Source organism: Anopheles funestus, chromosome 3RL (genome assembly GCF_943734845.2).
Source record: "Anopheles funestus chromosome 3RL, idAnoFuneDA-416_04, whole genome shotgun sequence".
Taxonomy (NCBI): Eukaryota; Metazoa; Arthropoda; class Insecta; order Diptera; family Culicidae; genus Anopheles; species Anopheles funestus.
In genome coordinates, this window is record NC_064599.1 from 76,390,051 (window position 1) to 76,412,396 (window position 22,346).

Below are 22,346 nucleotides of genomic sequence, written 5' to 3' on the forward strand. Positions count from 1 at the left end.
CTGACTATCAGGCTTCGTGGTAAAAATAAGTCTAGTAAGCCAGAAATGGCCGGCGTGATCTGTAAGGTCGTTAAAAGCCAAGAAGAGAGAATGTTGTACTTAAACTTTGAGGAGTTAGCTATAGGAAACTTAGATTCAGAATCTCCAACGATTTGGGGAAGATTAATTGAATCGAAGCTCCAAAGGTTTATTACTGAATCTCTTAAAAAATCATGAATCTCAAATGAGCTCCAACAAAATCTCCAAGAATCCACGAATTTATCTTGATTCGCGAGTATCTAAAGTTTCACAGATAGATTTATGGAATCGCCTCCCATAGGATGTTTAGATGAATCTCTAAAGACTCACGAATCTCAATTTATTGATGAATCTTCAAGGATTCATGAAAAAATTGCGAATTACAAAAATGATCAATGAATCTCCAAAGATTTCATCAATCAACAAATTGCCTAAGATGCATGATTTTTCAAGATTTGTAAATATTAAAATATTGAAGGATTTCCAAATCATTTCAATTTTACACAATTATTCCATCTAAAATGATTTAAAATAAGATCAATTACTAATCGTAGATTAAAATTTCTTTCAAAATTTGCCACATATTGACAAAGCTTTAGATGTATAGCATACGAAAATTAGTTTTTAGTGTAACAGATAAAATGAATGAATTAAAGAGACATAAAAAGTAAAATATATACGAATTTATAATTCGTACAAACACAAAATAATTCCAGAAAAAACAAAGAATTCCCATATTGCAACTCGCCACGATCTGCTATAACATTCCCATGATCACCATCAGTCGACAACTTAGGAAGATTCATGCGATCCGATTACACTTTTGGGGTCGATTTCGGATCGTATTCGCAAAACGAACGAATCAAGTGCTCGGTCCCGCGACTTCACTGTTGCGACCAGTGGCAAGACAAAACCCCTACGGGCTCTTACCTTCCATTCTATATCAACCGTCAACCCAAATCCGAGGGGGGAAAAAGCACAGTTATATCTCACAGCAGTGCGCGATCTTCTGTGCGCATCGGCAGGCCCGACCTCGACCCTTTGCGATGAAGATTCCAGCCGCTCCAGCTGCGGGAATGCAGCTAAAATGGTAAGCCTTTGGTTTGGCCCGCTTTTCAACGTCTGATACGTGTTTTCCGGTTTTTGTGTGTGTGTTCCCGAAACAAAAGAAGGATGAAAAAACCTCAAACCCAATAACCCCCAAGAGAATTGAAAATGTGTTTGTGTGTCTGGACATCAGACAGGTGGATCCGATGGGGTGGGTAGCGTGCTAAGGGTGTCGTTTTTCGGGAGATGTTTTGAGGCTCAGTCTTTTTATTGTTGTTGATGATACTTTCCCAAACGCTTCTATTTCATCTGGGATGATATCTTGCGGAATATAAGCAAGTGACATCTACAGAAAAGCCACCGGTTTGAAACATCTCATGGTTGATCTTGAAAACGAAGTGATGTGTCGTTAGATCCATATCTTCCCACCAAATGCCAGATTAAAAAGGTAGGCAAGTTTAGCCCTTTACTGCAATTTTTGCCTCACTGGAAATTGACTTACAACTTACATCTCCAACTCTTGCTATACTATTCCGCACCATCTTCACACGGTGGGTCCGAAAGAAACACAACCTCTCAACTTTGACCCAAACCACAAACCATCAGTAAGCCGAGTTTAAGGTTTTTTTGGTGAAAATTTTACACCACACCACTTAGAAAGTAAGCGGGATGAAAAGTGAAACATAACCTCATCGACGGCTGGATAGGGACGATTATTTTCAATTAAAATAAAAACCACCCATTCTTCGCCCGCACCGTTGCGAACGTTGTTTTACTTTCGATGGCCATTTCCGGGTCCGGGTTAGATGTAATTCTCTATCACACACACACACATACACACATTTTTGAAGCCCATTTCTAAGACGCCACTTTAGTGGGAAACTTTAGCGCCATAACGCTTGGAATGGCTTGGGAAAGAGAAGAAGAAAAAACTCTGTGAGTAAGCGAAACTGATACATGATCCAAAACACCTACTGTAGGAGGGTCACCATGTTTTCGGTGATCAAACAACAATCAACAGCAAATGGTGAAAACAGACGAAAATGAAAGAGAAACACACGGGATCGAGCTATACGGTAATCAATGGCTGATCATCGCAAGTTTCTCCTGGCGTTGACCCGCGCATGTAATGTCACGTTGGTTTGGGATGATTCGATCGGTTCGGGTTTGACTGTTGGCCAGTAATTAGGTCACACCGGTGTAGATCGTTAGCCGTTGTGAGCTTTGTCTATTTATTTTCCTCCCGATTGAAGCTTGAAGCGCATCATTTTTATTTTGTTTTCCAAACCACACGGCAAAAGGTTGTGAGATAATCAGACAGAAGCAAGCAAACAAACAATAAATCGATCTGCTTGTATTGGAAGAATGGTGTTTGGAATGGTATAGACAATATGTTTTTCTTTTCATACGTATAAATACACACTTGGTTGGTGATGCCATACCTTCAACGATCGACACAGTTTGAATGTTTCAAAGCTTTGAGTGAGATAATAATTCACCAGAAGCATAAGGTTGTTTAATTCTTTTTTTAAGCTACGGAGATGAACCAACATACCCACATTCCCAAGTTTGTTGTTTGATACTTCAGCAATTTTCTGCACAATAAATCATCATCTACAACGTTGCTTTTGTTTCAAGCTAGGTTTAATTTTTATTTAACTTGCAATTGAAATTATGCAATTTTACAAATACCGATCACTCCACACTAAGAGGAAGTTTGTACATTCGTTATTTGTTTGCCTTGTTTACTCCTTTTTTTTCTCTTGTTCGTCCTTCAATCCCCAAAAAACCTGAATAAGGTTCCACTTGGAAGTGCTTCTTCCTGGTGTTATTATCATTCAATGCTTCAACAACCGTCGACCCTGAGTCTAGTGGTGCGTGAAAGCGAAAGGCTTCCGTACCGATAAACCAACCCCATAACAGATCTAGTGAATCTAGGCGTCACAACACGCTAGAATGCTTACTACCGCCCCACGCCCGTATCCTCTTTAGGTTTACATTTTTCGCAACATCGACCGATATACAACTTCCGTCAACCGGATTTCTGAAGGTTATGACCAACCGATCATACCGCCAACGGCCGGTGATCGATGGTTACGCATGAGAAAGTTTGCGACCGGTGGCAAGTACTGCGGAAAGCACATACTACTGCCCAATCAGACAGGAAGTGTTCAATAAAAATGCAAACTATTGAGTACATTTTGATAGAAAATCGCCCATCCACCATGCCTTTCAGACCTGTATACTTAGCAGCTCTTCCGATGAAATGACGTTTGAGTTTTGAATTAAATAACGTTTTTTTTTTTTGCTTCGTTTTGTAAAACAATCTCTTGATACACGGTAAATTTATATGTCCTGTGTCGGTGTTTGGCATTTAAAGATCCAGCCTTGACGGTGATCGGATACCTGAACTACCAGAGTTGATTTTTGATGCACGATACGGTTCGCGAGTCGCAAGGGATGTGTTTTTGATTGATCTGATTAAAAGGAAATATTTAAGATATGCTTTGGTAATACTTCCTGAATTGTTATTAGTACCACGATAAACAACTTAACTGTGAGGCATCACATTATGAATCAGTGGAATGGATCGTTACTTGTTTCTGCTTGTGCAATAAAATGTTCTTTTTGAACTGCAAGGATACTGAAATTACTAGATAGTAGATGAATAAACGTCATTAAACTGTGTGAAGTTTAATATGATTTCGTCTAATTGTTAGAGTTGGCCAAGCCAATGTCTTTTTAGCATCTCATTTGGTGTCTTTCTCGGAGCAGCCAAATGTCTCTAATCGGGGTTTTGTTAACCAAATACTAATACTAGAGTAAAATGATATAGCAAATGAAGGAGTATTTAAAGTTTATGTACATGCTTGCAGCTCTTAGACATGAGTTCTGGCCAATAATAAAATTGGATTCCCTTTGGACTCATTATCTTACATCGATTTTGGCTCGATTAACTCTAGATTGCTGATCACGTCATTAGAATGGCACCAAACAACTAGGCCCGAAAGGTCGTTCACATGGTGTCGTGGTAGGTCCAAACTGAGACTGAATGATGACGCTTATGCGACCGTCAAAACATGTCGTGATAAGCAATTGGCTGACGACGATGCTCCAATGTAAGCGTTTTAGAAAACTTCTGCATCAGGCAAAGATCTAGAAGCTGTTTTAGCACTGGACAATAGGTACTGCAAATTGAACTCCTCAGGTTCCAATTGGTCATTTTTGAAAGCCATGACACCGAACGAATAAGCATTAGTAACTTTGTTTTTCAAAGAATTCACATACAATTGGTAATTTGTTCTTGGATTTATAGATATTTTGGGTCTATTGGCCGACATTCACGTCTTAAACGAATGGCACAAGACTGTGTTTGATCGGTACCGATTCAGAAGAATTTTCTGTTAATATTCTCCTAACAACGGCCACACCATACATGCTAGATTCGAATCTCTTTCGGAAGAGATAAAAAAGTTTATTGGAAAATTTATTCAAAAGAGTAATTTGTGGAGTGGATTTTTACAGCAAATCCTTCGTAGTAAAGACTTCACCATACCGCTGGTTCATTAAAATAAGTCTAGATAAGCGAATCGGTTTCAAGTTGTTATAACTATGAAGGAAGATAGATAGCTAACGAAATCCACTTACTATTCAATTAGTATATCTTCAATAATACCTCAAAAGACTTGTTGAAACCAACCTCAATTCAGCTCAGAATGAAGACTTGACAATAATGTATTGAACATTTTAAATTTTCCTTAAAAACTACCAAACTGTATAACAACAAATACCAAAAGGTACAAAGAAAAATACATACTCTACGTTCTCCTTGTACACTTGCCACCGGGGAATACCCTACCATCAACACAAACATCGTCGAGGATCACTTACAAAGAATTTCACTGATCGCTGACTATTCATTTGGTACGCTCCAATCAAACATCGTCCCACACTCCGTACCCAAGAACGTCACCACAATTTGCGCGTCCCGGTCAATTATCTCACCGTGCCAGCGTGTACGAAACTCTACAAAATGCAAATCGCACAACCACTTGAGGATCACTAGCTGACCTCATCGCACTTGACAGACTGATAGCAAACAACTCGTACCCACGGCACGGCACGAGATTCGTCAGCAATCAGCACAAGTAATAATTCACCGAAATCAACACAAATGACAAATGTTCCATGCTCTCAGCTTCCCTGGGGGGACGGTTTATCAAAGGCTTCCTGCTGCGCAATCGGGACCATCCACTATCAGTTGCAAAGATGGGTGTACCACGATCAGTCGGTTCCCTGTCAATTCTGTTGTTTCCAGTGGTTTTTGGTAATTGTTTGGGATCTGTGGTCGGTTCTTCCAACTGTAGCCGAGTGTACGACAGCAATGTTCAGTGTGGTATTCCAGTGTTACATCCTTCCGGTCTACCGAAACATTCTTCGGAAGCGATACGTGGTGAATTTCCCTGGCATGTAGCTATCTATCAGATTGATTATCGCATCCCGGTCTATAGCTGTGGAGGATCGCTCATCAGTAACCGGCATGTGTTGACTGCGGCTCATTGTGTGGTCAATTCAAACAACGGTTACACACTGAGTCCAGAAAACTTCCTGCTACAGATTGGTTACCATGAATTAGGTCTAGCAGTGCAAGGATGTAGCCAGGAGTTGGGAGTGAAGCAAGTTTACGTGCATCCGCAGTTCCGTACCGGTACCTATCGTCATGATTTGGCCATAATCGAACTGGAAAGACCCGTACGTTTCAATGATCGCGTTCTACCGGTATGTCTAGATACGGATGAAGAAGATCCATCGTCTTTTTACAGACAAATCGGTAAAGTTCCCGGTTGGGGCTATACTGAGTTTGATGAAGTGTCCGCCAGTTTACGTATGTCCGAGGTGCCGATCGTTAACTACACGCGCTGTTTGGCAAGTAATCCAGAGGTGTTTTCCAACACAATCTACGACGGTATGTTCTGTGCTGGGTACGCAAATGGAACGAACGTGTGCAACGGTGATTCTGGCGGTGGTTTCGTCACGTACCGCAACGCACGATGGGAGCTGCAAGGAATCGTATCCTTTACCGCGCTGCGTGACACCGAAATGGCCGTCTGCGATACGAAGCAGTACGCGGCGTTTGTAAAGTTACGCTACTATAGAGGCTGGATAGGAAGTGTGCTTGACGGTACCTGGCAGTGGTCCAAAAGTGACAAGTTGGTACAATTAGACGACACTACTACCACCACCGACGAGAAGCAAGCGGAGATGCCTACCGATTGTGGCAAGCGCAAGATCAACAAGATGCCGCTGATCGTGAACGGGGTGCGTAGTGTGGCTGGTGAGTGGCCCTGGCATGCAGCCATCTTCGTAGTGTCGAAACGATCGCGTGACTATCTCTGCGGTGGAACGCTCATCAGCCAGCGGTACATCTTGACGGCGGCCAGCTGCGTTGCCGATTGGCACCACCGGAAGCGACCGTACGTCGTGCAGCTGGGTCAGCATCAACTGTGGGAAAGTTCACTGACGGGTCGGGAAGTGCGCGTACTGGACATTGAAACCAGTGACGATAGTACGATGGCTCTGCTGAAGCTAGAGGTGGATGTCCAGTACGATGACTACATACAGCCGATATGTTTACCGACTGGTCAGGCAACAGACAGTGAGCTGCGGATCGGTAAGATCGGACTTATTGCCGGCTATGGTCAAACGAATCCCGACGGTTATCCGTCCGAGTTCCTACAGGCCACCCTTATGCCCATCGTTGACAGTGGACTGTGTGCGATCTATCGCATCTTTGACAAACACGAAGCTCACAAAATGTTTTGTGCGGGACATGGAAATGGTAAGCTAGTTGCATTGTCTGTCTTTCCGATTGTGGATCACTTCTTCTGACGAACGATCAAATAAATCTTTCTTTCCAGGTACTAATGCGTGTCGCGGTGACCAAGGAGGTGGATTCTATGAAGAATCGGAACAGGGTTTCTGGACACTAACGGGTGTGATCGGTAAGATCAATCTCTATCGCAACCGGTGTGATCCGTTCGGGTATGTCGGAATGTCCAACGTGATGCACTATCTCGAGTGGATATTGGAGCGACTAAGAAGTATATTGGCTGGACCGTCCGGCACTTTTGATATGGTGCCTCCGGCACCCAAGGGACACTCCAAGGGTTGTCGACGTAAGCATCATCATCATCATCATCATCACCGTGGATCACACGAGCGTGGCACCATTACCAGTAGGCCGCACAAGCGAAAGGGTGGCGGCTCAGGGGAAAGTGGTTCCAGCGAGAACAGCAACGAAAGTCGCCAACCCTCCATTACCTCGTCCGTCAAGAACGTGATGCAGGCGAAGGTAGATTTGGTGAAAGATATTCATGGTGTGGCGACTTCTAAAATTAAAAAGATTTTTGGTTAAATAAATTCGAATCATGGAACAGCGCTTCGTTGAAGCTTAATAAGATATGATCTCTTCAAGATCATTTCCCATGATATGTCTTCGGTGGAATGAATTATTCCATCTCTCTTTCTGTAAAAAGCCATCTTTATTCAACATCCAATGGTACAAATCTACAAACAAAAAACGGGAAGAAACGGGAATGAGCATGGAACGTTGGAAGTTTTGTTTTTTTGCAGTACTTCAACACAAACGCAAACAATCCAAAATGAGGCTATCAATACAAAGTGCAAATTGTTAAATCTCTACCACCTCTGCTTTGCCTTATTTCAACAAAACTCCGCTTCAATGCTAAACAAATAAACGCAAAACCCACTACGCCCGGGAATGATCTCCAGAATCCGCAGAGAGGGGAACTCCAGCAACGCCAAACGCAATTAAGGGTCGTTAACTCGGTCGGCTTTTGTTTTCGTTCGTTCGTCCGTTCGTTATGTTTTGGTGTGCGCGTTTGAAGTGTTCCGGTACGTACGACGCGATACGTGCACGCGACCGATAGGATCGTACAGCAGGTGCCACAATAAAGATGGCCGACAGTCAGGTTTTAAAGTGTCTCGATGCTTACTGGTGGTGGTTGGTTCTGATTTTCCAAATCAGTTCTTCATTCCAAACGTTGCAACAGGCTGGAAGATTATAGCAACGAGCTGGAAAAAATGGTTCCGATTATCCGTTAGTAGTGAGGCTAAGTAGACAAATTCCCACCAGAACATCATTAAGCAGCGTACCGTCGGCAAGATGTGGTTTTGTTCCTGTCCAAAACGGAACAGATGTTAGTGGGTCATGAAGTAATTGAGAGATTAGCAATGCCTTAAGCGTTCAGTTAAGTCACCCGTATTTTGTGTACTTACCAGAGCTTGGAGTAGCGGTGATTGATGTCAGTGGTTTAGAGAATGTAATTTCGAACATCACCTGCCCAGATCAATGCATCTAAATAGTGACCTAGAAAGAACGGCTAAAGATCATAATCGTAAAAAAAATGAAATATGCTTGACTAGACAAACAAGTTCTCGGCAACCCAACGGTTGTGTCCGCTGGTGATCTCGCCTGTAACCCTTAATTGTTACCATTAATTTGATAACTTTCATACCTTTCTCAAGCGGTGATACCCGTTAGGGTGATCTTTTATCGCTCGGTTAAGCTTCACTGTTTTGTGGAATTCATTGAGCCCATTTCTTACTATTTGACTGTGCTAATGAATGTCACCCGTCGTGACGTTCAAACACGGTCTGGAGAAGGTTGAATGGGGTTTGATGCTGTGTGCTGGTTTTACGACCGGCGAAGAGATAATCGTTGAGAGAATTTTATAATGCTAAGCTAGCAAGCTCATCTTAACGCATTTTTCCCTTTTTGGTTTTCCCCGTTAAACTAAATTCATCGTTAGCAAGCTAAAGCGCGTGACCTGCTGGAACCTTTCCTTTACTTCTATGTTTGATTAATGTTGTTGCTGCATTCTCCCTGCCTAGGCGCTGCTTAGAACGAGAGCTTTTGATATCATAATTAAGCCAACAGATCCCTCAAATTAGTTAATGAACCGCACGTATTTGTGCACCGACTTTCCTGCCATAAAACGTTTCACTTTTGAACATTTCGACCAACCAGAGCGCCACTCACGTTTGGTGGAAGCTCATCCGGGAAACCTGTTTCCAGGTACGTGCGTGTTTTGGATTCTGCTGCTGTTCCCCTTCCAATGAAAAGTCCCAAAAATGAAGCAAAACAAAAAAATCCGCGCACACTAACGGTACACCGGTGGGTATTTTGAGCAACTTTGGCATCTCGCGACAGGTTTCACCTGGAGCAACAGCGAACATGGTAGTAGTGGGTAGAATTTGGGTTGGGTCACCGAAAGTGACGTGCAAAATACGTAGAACGCTTGCCGAATGGGCCTGTCGTCGTTAAACGGCATAACGACACCAAGCCTACAGGCCACCGTAAACCTTAAGCGCGCAAGAGTGAGAGATTCCTGCCGGCAGATTGCTAATGGTGAATGGTGAAAAGAAGAAAATATCACCCCACTGTAGTGGGTTCGGTACGCCATTTGATATTTAAATCATGCGCCAATTGAGCGATCGGTCGGTCTTATGGCACCTTATACTGAGGAGCTGTGTGTGTTTTTTTTTTTTGCTTCTCTCAATCGTTTCTATCTCTTCTTGCTTTGCCGGCAAATGCCGGCAGTGGCCTTTTACACGCTCACTCTTCGCGGTTGAGTTGGCATTTAGCCACCAGCGGGATATCGATCGATTCGGAAAAAGGGGGGTTTGGAAACGATGGCAAAGCGGCAGCCATTTCCTCCTCCACGTTCCGGATCGGTTCATGTGCACCCAGAGGACGACCACATCTTGTGCCGCGCTCGATAATGATTAATTGCAAATGTGCCCGGTGTATAGCGCCGTGTAGGAAGTATTGCATTTCATTACTCAATCGATTTGGTGTGCGAAAATGAACGGGCGACAGGTTTTTTTTCGCTGTTGCTTTTTTTCCAATTTGCTTCCACCGATCGATCCGGCGCGTTAGAAAAGTGTCGTTGCACGGAAGGTTACGAACTTCATCGGTAAGACAACCCGACACATCGATTGCGCAACATTTGCACCGTAGCGTTAATTAGAAAACATTAGCTAATATCTTTTTTTTTTTTTGCATGCCCTGTACTATCCTTTCTTGCTGCTAGACTTAAACCAGTTAGTATGTGTAATCTTCTGCACTTAAGTAACACCCCCTTTCTGATGCTTCATTTACTAATGAAGATGCCACAGAGCTTTCTAACTCGAGCTCAAGAGCTTATGGTGTGCTGTGTGAAATTGAACTTAGAAACACTGCAGCCCAAAAAAGCCGAATTAAAAATTCAATAACTCAAAAGTTAAGTTAAACAGTTGCAACCCATTTTTAACACGCCCAAATTGTTAAACCCGTTATACACCGGTTGTGCTAAAAAAATAAAAAAAGGTTCAGGTATCACAGTTAACGACTTCCAGAATTCATCCGCTACCAAACAGCACCCATTGCGTCGACATGAAAAACAAATCATGAATCGTGTCAACATTTTCCACTACCGCTCCATCCCGTTTAACCCTTTTGCACCCCTCTGTATGTGTGTGTGTGGGAACAGTTTCCCACCGTGGCCCATCCGTAGCTGAGAACGGATGAAGCGGTGAACAAGATGAAACACCCCAAAAAAAAACGGAGGAAGAATGAAATGTATGCATATGTATGTAACGGCTTCACCGGCGACCTGTGGCGTTGTGGTGCCGTGCCGGTAGTATCGCAACAGTTTGCTTTCTTGCGTGTGTGTGTGTGTATGTCGGGAAACCTGTTCTCTTTATTTTGTGAGGGCTTGTTTTTGGGGGCCTTTTTAGTCATCGCAGACTGACGTGCGAACGATTGCCCGTGTTCTGCAATGCGTTGTTGTTGACCCAATTTCTAGTGCTGCCATTCTCGTCGCTTGAATATTTCGTTGAAATGCTTAATGGTTTGGACATTCTTATCATCATGGTGCGGTAAACCGACAACTGCGGACCGATCGCCATACCAACGAGGCCGGTAAGCTGAAAGGTGCCGTTACTCACTTCGGTATCAGTTGCTGCTCGGAAATGATAAATGCGCTGCACGAGTTTTCATCTCACATTCACCATCGTTTTGTGCGTGCCCTTCGCTTTACGCCTTAAACATGGTGTAGAGATGCCGCTAGATAAGTCGCTTGCTTTCCTACTTGTCTTTCAAAACTTACTTACAAAAATCGTCCCATTCCTGCTCCAAGCGAATAAATCAACATTTACAAATTGTTTTACTTTCAACCGTCTATTGACTTGCAGGCACTTCGAATATCTTCGCCGTATGATCTTCCGATGTGGACAGGATAATGTTTCGCTGCTTATCGTACACAACATCCTGAATATCGTTCGTATGGCCGTCGAGCGTGAACCGTTTCGCGCCACTCCGGAAGTCCCAGCCCTTGATCAATCCACCAAGCGTACCGGCACAGATTGTAAAATCCTTCAACCACAGCATCCTGCAAAAGGGGGAAACACGGGCACAGATGAGTATTAGCCGTTTGTTTGGTTGAAATTGAAAGAAATCTTTCCCTTACTTTGTAATACCGGTTGGTTCTTCATCCGTACACTCGACCCGTTTCGTCTGTCTTGCCACGTCCCAGATCGTAACCTTGCCCTGCAGCGTACCGGTTGCTGCGACTTTAATTTCAAACCCAGGATAATCGACCAGCACCGACTCGAGCAATGCATCGCTCGGTCCTATTAACATTCCCAGCACACCGTTCGGTCCCATGACGTACGAACTGCCATCTTCCGCACCGGTTACAAAGAGTTGATTTTCCTGATCGATGGAAACCGTTGTTATGTTCATCTTGTGTCCAACGGTCGAATCCACCTCCATGACTGGTGTGCCCGTTTTTAAATCCCACAGCTTAAAGTGTCCATTGCCGTACCCAACGGCAAGCTTTTTACCGTCATGCGTCAGTTCTGCCGTTTCCGTTTTGCAATCCTGTCCAGGCAGTACTTTACAGTCACCGGACGGTATGCGCCAGATGTACACCTCGCCGGAATCGCATCCCGCCAGCAGCACATAGGCGCCGATGTGCCATCGCATCCAGCACAAATCACCCACATTGAACTCCCACACTTTGCGATAGTTTTGATGCACCTTAAACACCTGAATGTAACCCGATATGTCGGCGGTGGCTACATACACACCGTCGTGGCTAAATCCAACAGCCACCACCGAATCGGTATGATTCGTCACCTCGAACTGTACCTCGCCGGTGCGAATGTTCCACACGTACGCCTTATCGTCCTCGCCGCCCGTTACGGCCAGATCTTCCGTTGGATGAAGGTCGCCACAGAACACGGTAGCAGTGTGTTTGGTGAATGTTAGCTTCGCATCATCCCGGTCGGGAGTTCGTAGGGAAACCGTTTCCGTATCATTTTCTGCCGCTTCTTCTTCTTCTTCGTCTTCATCACCAACTAAAACACACAAATGGTAAATTGTATTAAACAACCTTATTGGTGCAACAATCCCGCAACAACACACTTACTGTTTGCTTCTGCTTCCCATGCATCAAGCACCTCATCTGCATCACCGACGTAAATAAGCTCATCTTCTTCATGCTCCAGAAGATTGTTATCCATCGGCGATCGTGGAGGAGTATTTTCACGCATTTTTTGGAAATCACTGTATCTAAAACAGTCGAAAAACACACACGGACTAACTAGGAATTTACAAGATTACAAATCAGCTGGCTGCCATGTGGTTCGGCAGGGTAATAACAATAACAACCGGAAGAGATGAACTTCAAAAGGCGAAGGTATAAACGCAGCAATGAAATTTTGCCGGTTGTCGGATGTCGAACGTCGTGTTTCGAATATTTGTTTGAAATTGTGTAACGGTTTTCGAACGTGTCGGAAATGTTTTCCAAACATTTGAATGGAGCGTGTTTTGATAACTTCATCTTGAATTGTTTTTACTAATTGTACTGTAATATAGTTATGTACCAATTTTCTGAATGATGGAAACTTTTTAGTTTTCTACCAATTTGTATTACTGGTTAAAAAAATGTTTTAAATATGGCATTACTTAAATTTCAGCTAAAAAATTTGTATCTCATTACAGCGTTACATAGTTGCAAAATTAGATGCAAAACGAAGCTACGCCAAATAATACATTGTGTTTTTTCTTTTACATGCAGTTAGCGAAATTATTCCGTACAATTCCGTACCAAAAATTGCATTTGGTCGATATGTTTACGCCATAAATTATGCTGCATCTCGGAGCACATGCTTTTGGAGAAACTGTTGCTGTTGTGCGCACACCATTTGTCTCGCTCACTCTCGTCACAAAAACGTTCGACACTGTTGTGCCATTTCACTTCCGCTACCGGTATGTTTTCATCCGTACAACCCTCTGGCGCACCAATACACCAACGGGAAAGCAAACAGCGACGAGAGCATAAATTCAGCATAGTTTGCATTATGCGAAGCCAACTCCAACGATATCGGGCGCCGCCAGATCTCAAACGCGCCAGTGTGTGAGTACAACCGTACCGAACCACATGTGCTCGGTTATATTTTTGTTGCGTTGACGTTGCGCATGGAGTGTGGAGCAAACGTGTGCGTTTCGTGCCGTGCCGTTTCAAAATTGTGCCGGGGGTTGTGGTTGGACGTGTTGCTAGCGCACTGCTTAGAATGCGAAACGGTCTCCGGTGCTGTACGCCATTCTGATGCTTCCGTTGTAGACTAATTTCTTCGTGTTTTTTTTTTTGTTTGGTTTCGTCCGCCCCACTACTTTTGGTTCCGGTTCGTTTATGTTGCGCTGTTAAAACGTGTTAATCAGACGGTAGTTCGCGAGTGCCTGTACGGGACGAGAATTTCGGTAGTGAAAGATTTTTGCGACAATTACAACCATATCTGTAGCGTTCGTTCAACGTCAGCATCGTTCCAACCAGAAAAACAGGCACCCGAAACGTTGCGCAGCACATACAACAACAAAAAATCCCCCTTTTTTGCTGGCGCGTTACGGGCGTACTGGCCGCAAAGGGTAGAGGAGAGAGAGCGAGCTGTGCAAGAAGCGGCAAGAATAGGTAAAGTTGCGTGAGAAAAGTGAAATTTATCTTTCATACCTTTCGGTTTTGATATGTACACGTGGATCACCCACCCGGCGGGGTGCATGGAATCGATAAAAAGGTTGCCTGTTAGTGTCGGTTGTTTTTTCGGAATTTGCCAATTGCCTTGTCGATGCAGTTTTGTTTTTCCCCTGCACTTCACGTGGCAATTCGTATCGAAAAGTTTCACTTTAGACGGTGGTGGAAAGTGGAGAAAATATTGCCAATTGAAGCAGCAGAATAAAAGTGTAGTTGAAATGGAAATATTAAGCTAAAACATCAAGATATGATTGTAATTGTGAGGTCATTATGTATTCCCTCTCCCCGGTTTACTGTAGATCTGTACTGAGTCAACAGAGGCGGACAAAGCATTTGTTTATTCAGAATCGGATGAGGTTCTTGAGACGTTCGTCGTCTACCGAGGGAGAGAGAGAGAGCTAGGAACTGCAATCGATGCAGTGGAATGAAGCCTATTTGAACCCTTTCCCAATCGATTTTCCAAACTGTGATTCATGCTGACGGTAACTAGTGCAATAGGAGAACTTTTCCGTGAAGGGACCGAGAAGGCCGGAGATGTCCGGAACGTGTGCAACGGAATCGTTTTTCCACGTTGTTTTGTGCGACATCAGCATTGGCCTGAATAGCTACTGCCTGAAGCCCTTTAAGTGTGACACAGTTCTCACAAGCTCTGTTGAGGAATTCTTATTTTAGTTGCATTTATTTTTACACAAATCAATTTAAGCCAGGAAAACAAAATAAAAAGACAAACTCCGGAACATTAAACCATCAGCATATGCGGGGGGCTTGGTTTTCATGGGACTCCTTCCTACCTACCTTTAAACAGCACCCCAGCACCAACTTTCTGCCACTAATCAGCTCTTGTTTGGCTCACTAATGGACTGAAGTGGTGTCGTTCGCTGGAATTCGCATTGAGAAAGACACCTTTGTCCGACACTGTATTTGAAGTGTGTGTGTGTGTGTGTGTGGCTCAAAAGCAAATACCGCTAGCTATGGTCCCTATTCAATCTGTTCCTCCAAATTGCTAAAGTGCGACAGATCGCGTAGACGTTTGAAATAGTTTCACGCGCCGTGCGGTACTGCGCATTGGATTCTTTGTCGCAATGAAACTGTACAGCAGCTCCATTTCCACACACTCCCTGGGGCACTCCAGCCTAAGTAGCCGTACTTATGACCCAGGGTAAGGTTTTCTTACATGGTCCCAGCCCAACGAAATGGGCATTTGCCTTTCTCTCTCTCTCGCTTTCGGTGAACGAGAATAGTGCTGGATGATTTATAGTGCGACACCCGGCAAGTGGATGTGATTTTGATTGAATTATCTGGCTTAATGGATGGCGTTTGTTTGGTGGATTTGTTGATTTCTTCGTATTATATGCAGGGACACACGAGGGCAAACACACAAATACGCTACCCATGGGAGGAAATTATGCGATATGAACATAAAAAAAACACACCCGGTTTTATAGACGTAGATAAAGGATATCGTGACATTAGAATATCGAGGGGACACTATACCTACACGTCACTTATAATGAATAGGATTCAAAGGCATGGATTAGATTAAAGGTCAAGAGTATTTTCGATAAGCTCCGTTAATAAGATAGCTTTTTTACAAGTTATTTTTATTCATTTTATTGTGACTAAAGGGCCAATAGACATCACCATCACCGGACGAACGGAGCGACGAATATGAAGAAACGGTCCACTAACAACCTGTAGATTATCGTAAGCGTTTCTAAAAATAATGATTGCATGCTTTCAGGCGCGTTAAACCCATGCCATCACCAGCTAAAGGTCTTTTGGGTTAATTTGAAACAGTTCATTTGACCCGTTTCGAGCTTTGACTTTCGGTACAAAAACGGCAGCAATACGTACTACAGTTTAACTTGTGAATTCAACTTTTAGGAGCAATAAGCAGAACTATTTGGTTATCAACTCAACATTCAAGAACTTAAGAAATAACTAAATTAATCGAGATTGGAATATCTTGTAGAGGACAATCAGATAATGTGCTGTTTGGGAATATTAAATCGAATTTTTGTTTTAAACAATTATTTTTTTTTATTTTATTTAAGAAAAGAATATTCATAGGCTCATGATCATGAATTATAGAAATGTTCTCAATGAGGCCAGATAGGTTATTCGTAGAAGTTGTTGATCACATTAGAAGACACCAAAAACAGTAGTAACTGTTAAAAAGACAATCACGTCACTCTCTATCACTCCTAAGCAGCGATGAAGTTCCATTGCATGGTGTGTGAGTTTTTAAACAGCTTAGGAGTTCAATCAGCCTTTCTTTATAGAAAACGTTGCTCGAAATTTATGTTATCAATGAAAAAAAATTAAAAAAAAATTCGATTTGTTTGTGATGGTTTGGAATATCATTTCTTTAACCTTATCCCATATGTTAACAACACGTAACTTCTACCGTTACGATTTGCAAACATGTAACGGTGTGGTTTCCAAACTGGAAAAGCATAAAAAGAACTAACGGTTGTCTGCAAAAAACTGCAACCAGAACGGTTAGAGTTCAGCAGTGCAGTTAATCAACACTCAACATTACATACTTTATCGCTGTAATTCTCCTGTGTGCTTGTTTACTTTTGCACACTATTAAGAAACAACACTTCAACTCGTGTTTTGAGGGGGGGAAATAAGAAACGTTGTAAAACAAAACAAGGAATACATTTTTTGCTTTACAAGCCTCCACCAACACCGTTAAAGCGCTGTACGCATTTTAATTTCGACCGGACGGCCATTTTTGGCATCCACGATCACGAACGATGACGATCGTAACCACAAGCGCGGGACGCTTATCGCTTGATTGTCGTGTTCATATTGCGTGTGTACTGTCAGAAAAAAAGAAGATTAAATTCGGGTATCGATCAGTAGGCACACGATCGCACCGAAGCAGTAGCAAGCTGAAGTCTTCACAGTAGACTCGCTATAGAGAGGAGTATATGATTATTTTACTGCGGGTTATTAGAATTTTATGGCTGAAGTAACAAAAAAAAACGATTCATTCTTATCATCTTTACCTCTTTGTGCTTTACCGTTACAGCTCTGTGTACAACACGCGTCGATATTATTGCATCAGCACGTACGGTGTGCGTTCCTTCTTCCCCTGCTGGCGTTCAACACATTTGGGAAGAACGCCAAAAACACCGAACCGTACGTAGCAAGTGGTCGTGGCCGATACCAGTCTGGCACACATCATGTTGCTTCATACGCATAGCATAAATCCGGTGCTTTTAGATAGAAACATTCGTAACTCCTAAGTGACGGAACAGAACAGTGGTGCTCAACAACCTTCAAGCGGTGCCTTAGAACTGCTATGGTGCCTTCCTCGAGATAAGTGTACTGTTAGTGTGCCGGTAGTGTGTAGTGTACGGTGGTGAAAGTGTTATCTCGAAACATATCTCAAACACATCCGTTATCAGTAATCGCGTACTCGAACGCTATCGAACGTTGTGTGTGATCGCGGGTGGACACGAGCGAACCGTACCAAGACGACGATGGCCAAAGTCGGTGATGTAGACAACCGGCCCGTTCAGCAGGGTTTCCGGCGTGAAAGTGACGAAGGACCACCGGTGGCACCGAAAGATGGCAACAATGACGGTGGTATTGAGATGAAGAAGGAACTCGGCTTGATGGATGGAGTGGCGATCATCGTTGGTGTGATTGTTGGTGCCGGTATCTTTGTATCGCCGAAAGGTGTGCTGCTGTATTCCGGCTCGATCGGTGTTGCCATCATCGTGTGGATATTGTCCGGTGTGCTCAGTATGGTGGGAGCACTATGTTACGCGGAGCTAGGTAATGTATATGTTGAATGTTTTTTAAAAGAATTCCTTACTAAGCCCATAAGTACATTGCTCTGTTTGAAGTTCCCGGCATATGACCCTGGTTCAATCTCAGCGCTTATCAAAGTTTTATTTGACGTAGGTATGACGGCGTCAACACCTGGTGGAAGTTAGGGAGCGCACAGAAGGAAGAAGCGGAAGTTCTGATAAGCGCAAAAACGTGTACAAACAAACAGAAACCAATGTCGAAAATGGAAGTCAAGTCATGTGAGACCAAAACTAAACAAAAAAGGATTTGGTTTTCTGATATTTTTTTTTACTGATTTTCAATACAAGTTAAATATTTATGTACGTACAAGAATGTCGTGCTTTTTTGAAGTTATTTAAACGGCTTTTTCGCTATTTATCATCCTTTGCTACATGCTGAGCTAACATCTTCCAAGAATGTCTGCCCAGACATTTTTATATGGCATTTACACGATCTTCTTTACACTGTTTTTGGAAATTCCTGAAAGTATAGCTTCGATAAATGTACATGTGTCCATACAGACCCAAATTATCAACCCTCTTCTTCATGCCAAATTGCAATGCAGTTGCCCAAACCGGTTTATTCCTTTTTCTGGTGTATTTCGCCACATCCTTGCCACAACATTAGCGGAACCAATTTCCAAGAGAGACATAAAACATTTTCAACTCCTACTCACCTCACTGATCAACCCATCCTCCAACGCTACTTTTTCCAGGCACGATGATACCAAAGTCTGGCGGTGATTATGCGTACATTGGCGAAGCGTTCGGACCGCTGCCTGCATTTCTGTACCTCTGGGTGGCACTGTTGATTCTCGTCCCAGCTGGAAATGCCATCACCGCGATCACATTCGCCCAGTATCTTCTCCAGCCACTGTGGCCCACGTGCGAACCACCGTACGAATCGGTACGACTGCTAGCCGCTGTCATAACCTGTAAGAGCTTTTAAATTTCCTCATCTTCCACCTTTTTTTCATATTTTCATTTTGCTACATCTTGGCGAACGTTGTGGATTTTATCTTATGCTCTCCTGTATTATTTTCCCCGTAGGTCTACTTACCGCCATTAACTGTCGCAACGTGAAATGGGTCGCCAGAGTGACGGAAACGTTCACTGGGATGAAGGTGTTGGCACTGCTAGTAATTACCGGTGCCGGTGCATGGCATCTGATGAGTGGCAATACGGAGCTGCTGGAGGCTCCATTTGCCAACTCGAAGATACAACCAGGATTCATTGCGGTTGCTTTTTACAATGGATTGTTTTCGTACTCGGGTTGGAATTATCTGAACTTTGTCACGGAAGAGCTCAAAGATCCCTACCGGTAGGTGAATGAGCCGATCTTGATTGACCGTTTGTGCAACACTTTACCCATTCTGTTTTGTATGTTTTGCTTTCACACAGAAATTTACCCCGTGCCATCTGTATCAGTATGCCGGTCGTCACCATCATCTATGTCATCACAAACATTGCGTACTTTGCCGTGCTTCCACCAGACGAGATGCTTTCATCACAAGCCGTTGCGGTAAGAATGCTGCGTTCGAGACATTTCTTTTTGAGATACGATTTTAAAAACTCTTTATCTTCTCGATATTGCAGGTTACTTTTGCGGAGAAAATGTTAAGCTTTATGGCATGGACGATGCCATTGTTTGTGGCTTGCTCCACGTTTGGATCACTGAACGGTGCCATCTTTGCCTCATCGCGGCTCTTCTTTGTTGGGGCACGCAACGGACATCTTCCGGCTGCACTTTCATTGATCAACATCAACTGCTTAACTCCGATTCCTTCATTGCTTTTCTTGGTATGATGATCTCTGGATTCTGGGGAGCACAAGATTAATAAATTCCCATTTTTTTGCAGTGTGCTCTAACGCTATTACTGCTGTTCATTAGGGATGTATTTGCGATCATCAACTACGTCAGCTATGTGGAGATCTTGTTCATCTTTATTTCGGTAGCAGGTTTGCTACGGTTACGGCAGAAAGCTCCCGATGCGCATCGACCGATCAAGGTATGTACAATCGCATACGAAGCGGAAGCTAAGATCCGTTGAATGATGTCATGACGATTTTCCATTTAAGGTTTCACTGATCGTACCGGTAGTGTTTCTGCTGACGGCCGGATTTTTGGTCATATTCTCTGTTTTCGAGTCACCAATGGAGGTGGGCATCGGGACACTGGTCATCCTGTTAGGGATTCCCGTGTACTACGTTACGATCGGTAAGCCCTGGCGTTGGCTGACACAGAAATCGCAATCGTTCAATCGATTCTGCTCCAAACTGTTCCTATGTATGCCCAACAGCGAAAAGTTAGACTAACAAACGTGTTACGAAGGCGAATATTTAAAAAGCACAACTATCGGTAGCGTAAAATTGAAGACTAGGGATGTAAGAGATAATCCTAACCGGGACGATACGTCGAAAGTATCATGCTCAAACTAATCTCAACATACTGCTCGATGTCGATTACCCATTTGCTCACATATCACCAATACTGTGTATATAGACAATACGACCAGGAATAGTAAATGCAGGACAAAGTAGGAAGGAAGAAATGCTACTAAAACGAAACAAAACAACCCTGATTGCCTTCACTGTAGCGCTCGGAATGATAGGTGCTATCGAAACCTTTCGATTTCATAGGTGTCTAATTAAACGTATAAGAAGTGGAAGCACAAAAAGCCTTGCTAAAGTCGTACGATAGTCCGATCTCTATCCAATAGATGTCCTTTTCGATCTTCCCACGAAACATTTCGCTTTGGGTTTTGCTTTAAAAATACATTAAATCAAAAATGCAAAAATAATATTATTAAATTAGCGAAACAGCAGCAACAACAACAAAAAAATCTATTATTGTTTCAATTATATGTACAGTTACTAGAAGTGAGCAGGTTGCAGAATTACAGCATGTAATAGTTAAGTAATATTTATCTCATTTATTAAACCGCCTTCATTGCATGCCTCTGATAATAATTGATAAAGTTAAACGACCCCATCTACCCGCTCCTGATTGTGCTACAAACATAACAATTATCTGTGTAATTCTGGTTCGATTTCAAGAGCCTTTGCTCTAGCTTCAATTATATTCCATAAGAAAATTGCTACTCAACAAAACAAGACATAACAGAATAACGAAGACTGTTATCGACTATATTGAATAAGGGATTTTATACAATATATTTCGATTTGTAAGTGATTTGTAATTTACACCAATAAAACCATCGCTAGTATCGAATCGAATCGCAATTGACAGAAGGTATCACATAATGTAAGTCACTTAAGTTATGAAATATTTCGAGCACTATAGTACATATGAAACATCATAGTTAATATTAATATTTTCATAAAAATTAATCTCGGTTACTATTTTTCGACGCTTAACTTGTGAAACACGGTAAGAACTTGAGTCGTACGAATGCTCTATGCTCAGGGGCACCTTTTTGCCTGGTTCCATTTCGCGTGTGCCTGTATCCAGAAACACCTTTCGATCGGTACCTTCTTCAGAGACACTAACGATTGCGACTTTACTATGTTCGGATAGTAGTATTATAAATGGACCGTAGCACTTCACGCATTGAACCTCTCCATCGATGTCTGACACTTCCGTGCAGCAATTGAGTAACCATTTCGTTGTTCCAGTTACTACTTCACAGCAGGGACAGTGTGTCTCAAAAGCGCTCGGTTCAACGATCCACGTATGCTCGTACTTAACCATTTTGGAGATAGTGTAGATTTTTTCCATTTTCTGCCAATTGTAAATCCCAATGTTGTTCAATGAATGGATAGAATGACACTGTGTACGGATGCACTAGGTCCCCCATTTCGGAGCTTATCATGTGTCTGTAGCACAGCTGATAAGAGTGCAAACAGCAAACAGTGATACTACTATTGGTACCTGATTGTATTAATCTTATCACTTTTACTATCTTAAACCCGACATAATGGTTCGTTTAATCTGTAACGGGAATTACGTTCAAAAATTGGTAAACTTTTGCTTAAGAGACAAAGCAGTTACATTACCGAATAGCGCAGCTTTGCCACACACAAAAGCAAAAATAGTCCGAAAAATAGAAGCCTGTCCTTAATTTGTAGTAATTAGGCGTACAATCCCAACCGTACACCTTTGTCCATAATTAACTCAGCATCAATCTCAGTCTGGTGCACTGTTTTGCACTCCACTCCAAATCCCATTTCAGAGTTTATGCATGAACCTTTCTGCCAACCTACAAAGCCGGTCCGGTGCCGCCACACCATACGAATATTAATTGAATCCATCCGGCACAGGGTAGATTGGTTGGTATGTACGGCCTACCGTTGGCGATTTTGATCATCGCAGAGATGGGAATCGTACTGACCGTGACCAAACGGTGACGTCGATCGT

General features: G+C 42.9%; 3 protein-coding genes across 5 annotated transcripts; 2 read left to right on the top strand and 1 right to left on the bottom strand.

Moving 5' to 3' along the window:
• The first annotated feature begins 4,828 nt into the window (after window positions 1-4,828).
• LOC125766982 (transmembrane protease serine 9-like) lies at window positions 4,829-7,501 on the top strand. Its single transcript, XM_049433149.1, has 2 exons — window positions 4,829-6,904; window positions 6,984-7,501. Exons 1-2 carry the CDS (start codon window positions 5,254-5,256, stop codon window positions 7,478-7,480), a joined length of 2,148 nt encoding a protein of 715 aa, XP_049289106.1. The 5' UTR covers window positions 4,829-5,253; the 3' UTR covers window positions 7,481-7,501.
• A 3,788-nt stretch (window positions 7,502-11,289) lies between these two features.
• LOC125767046 (angio-associated migratory cell protein) lies at window positions 11,290-12,822 on the bottom strand. Its single transcript, XM_049433289.1, has 3 exons — window positions 12,561-12,822; window positions 11,598-12,489; window positions 11,290-11,519 (listed from the first exon to the last, which is right to left on the bottom strand). The coding sequence occupies exons 1-3, from the start codon at window positions 12,682-12,684 to the stop codon at window positions 11,309-11,311; spliced, it is 1,227 nt and encodes a 408-aa protein (XP_049289246.1). The 5' UTR covers window positions 12,685-12,822; the 3' UTR covers window positions 11,290-11,308.
• A 696-nt stretch (window positions 12,823-13,518) lies between these two features.
• On the top strand, window positions 13,519-21,195 carry LOC125767032 (Y+L amino acid transporter 2). 3 transcript variants are annotated; one of them, XM_049433260.1, is made up of 8 exons: window positions 13,519-14,102; window positions 17,203-17,954; window positions 18,685-18,903; window positions 19,019-19,289; window positions 19,370-19,490; window positions 19,565-19,768; window positions 19,828-19,977; window positions 20,048-21,195. In XM_049433260.1, the coding sequence occupies exons 2-8, from the start codon at window positions 17,657-17,659 to the stop codon at window positions 20,282-20,284; spliced, it is 1,500 nt and encodes a 499-aa protein (XP_049289217.1). In that variant the 5' UTR covers window positions 13,519-14,102; window positions 17,203-17,656; the 3' UTR covers window positions 20,285-21,195. The 3 variants fall into 3 exon arrangements, with proteins under 3 accessions (XP_049289217.1, XP_049289218.1, XP_049289216.1); XM_049433261.1 differs by lacking the exon at window positions 13,519-14,102 and adding an exon at window positions 16,975-17,097; XM_049433259.1 differs by lacking the exon at window positions 13,519-14,102 and adding an exon at window positions 16,983-17,119.
• Window positions 21,196-22,346: the final 1,151 nt, after the last annotated feature.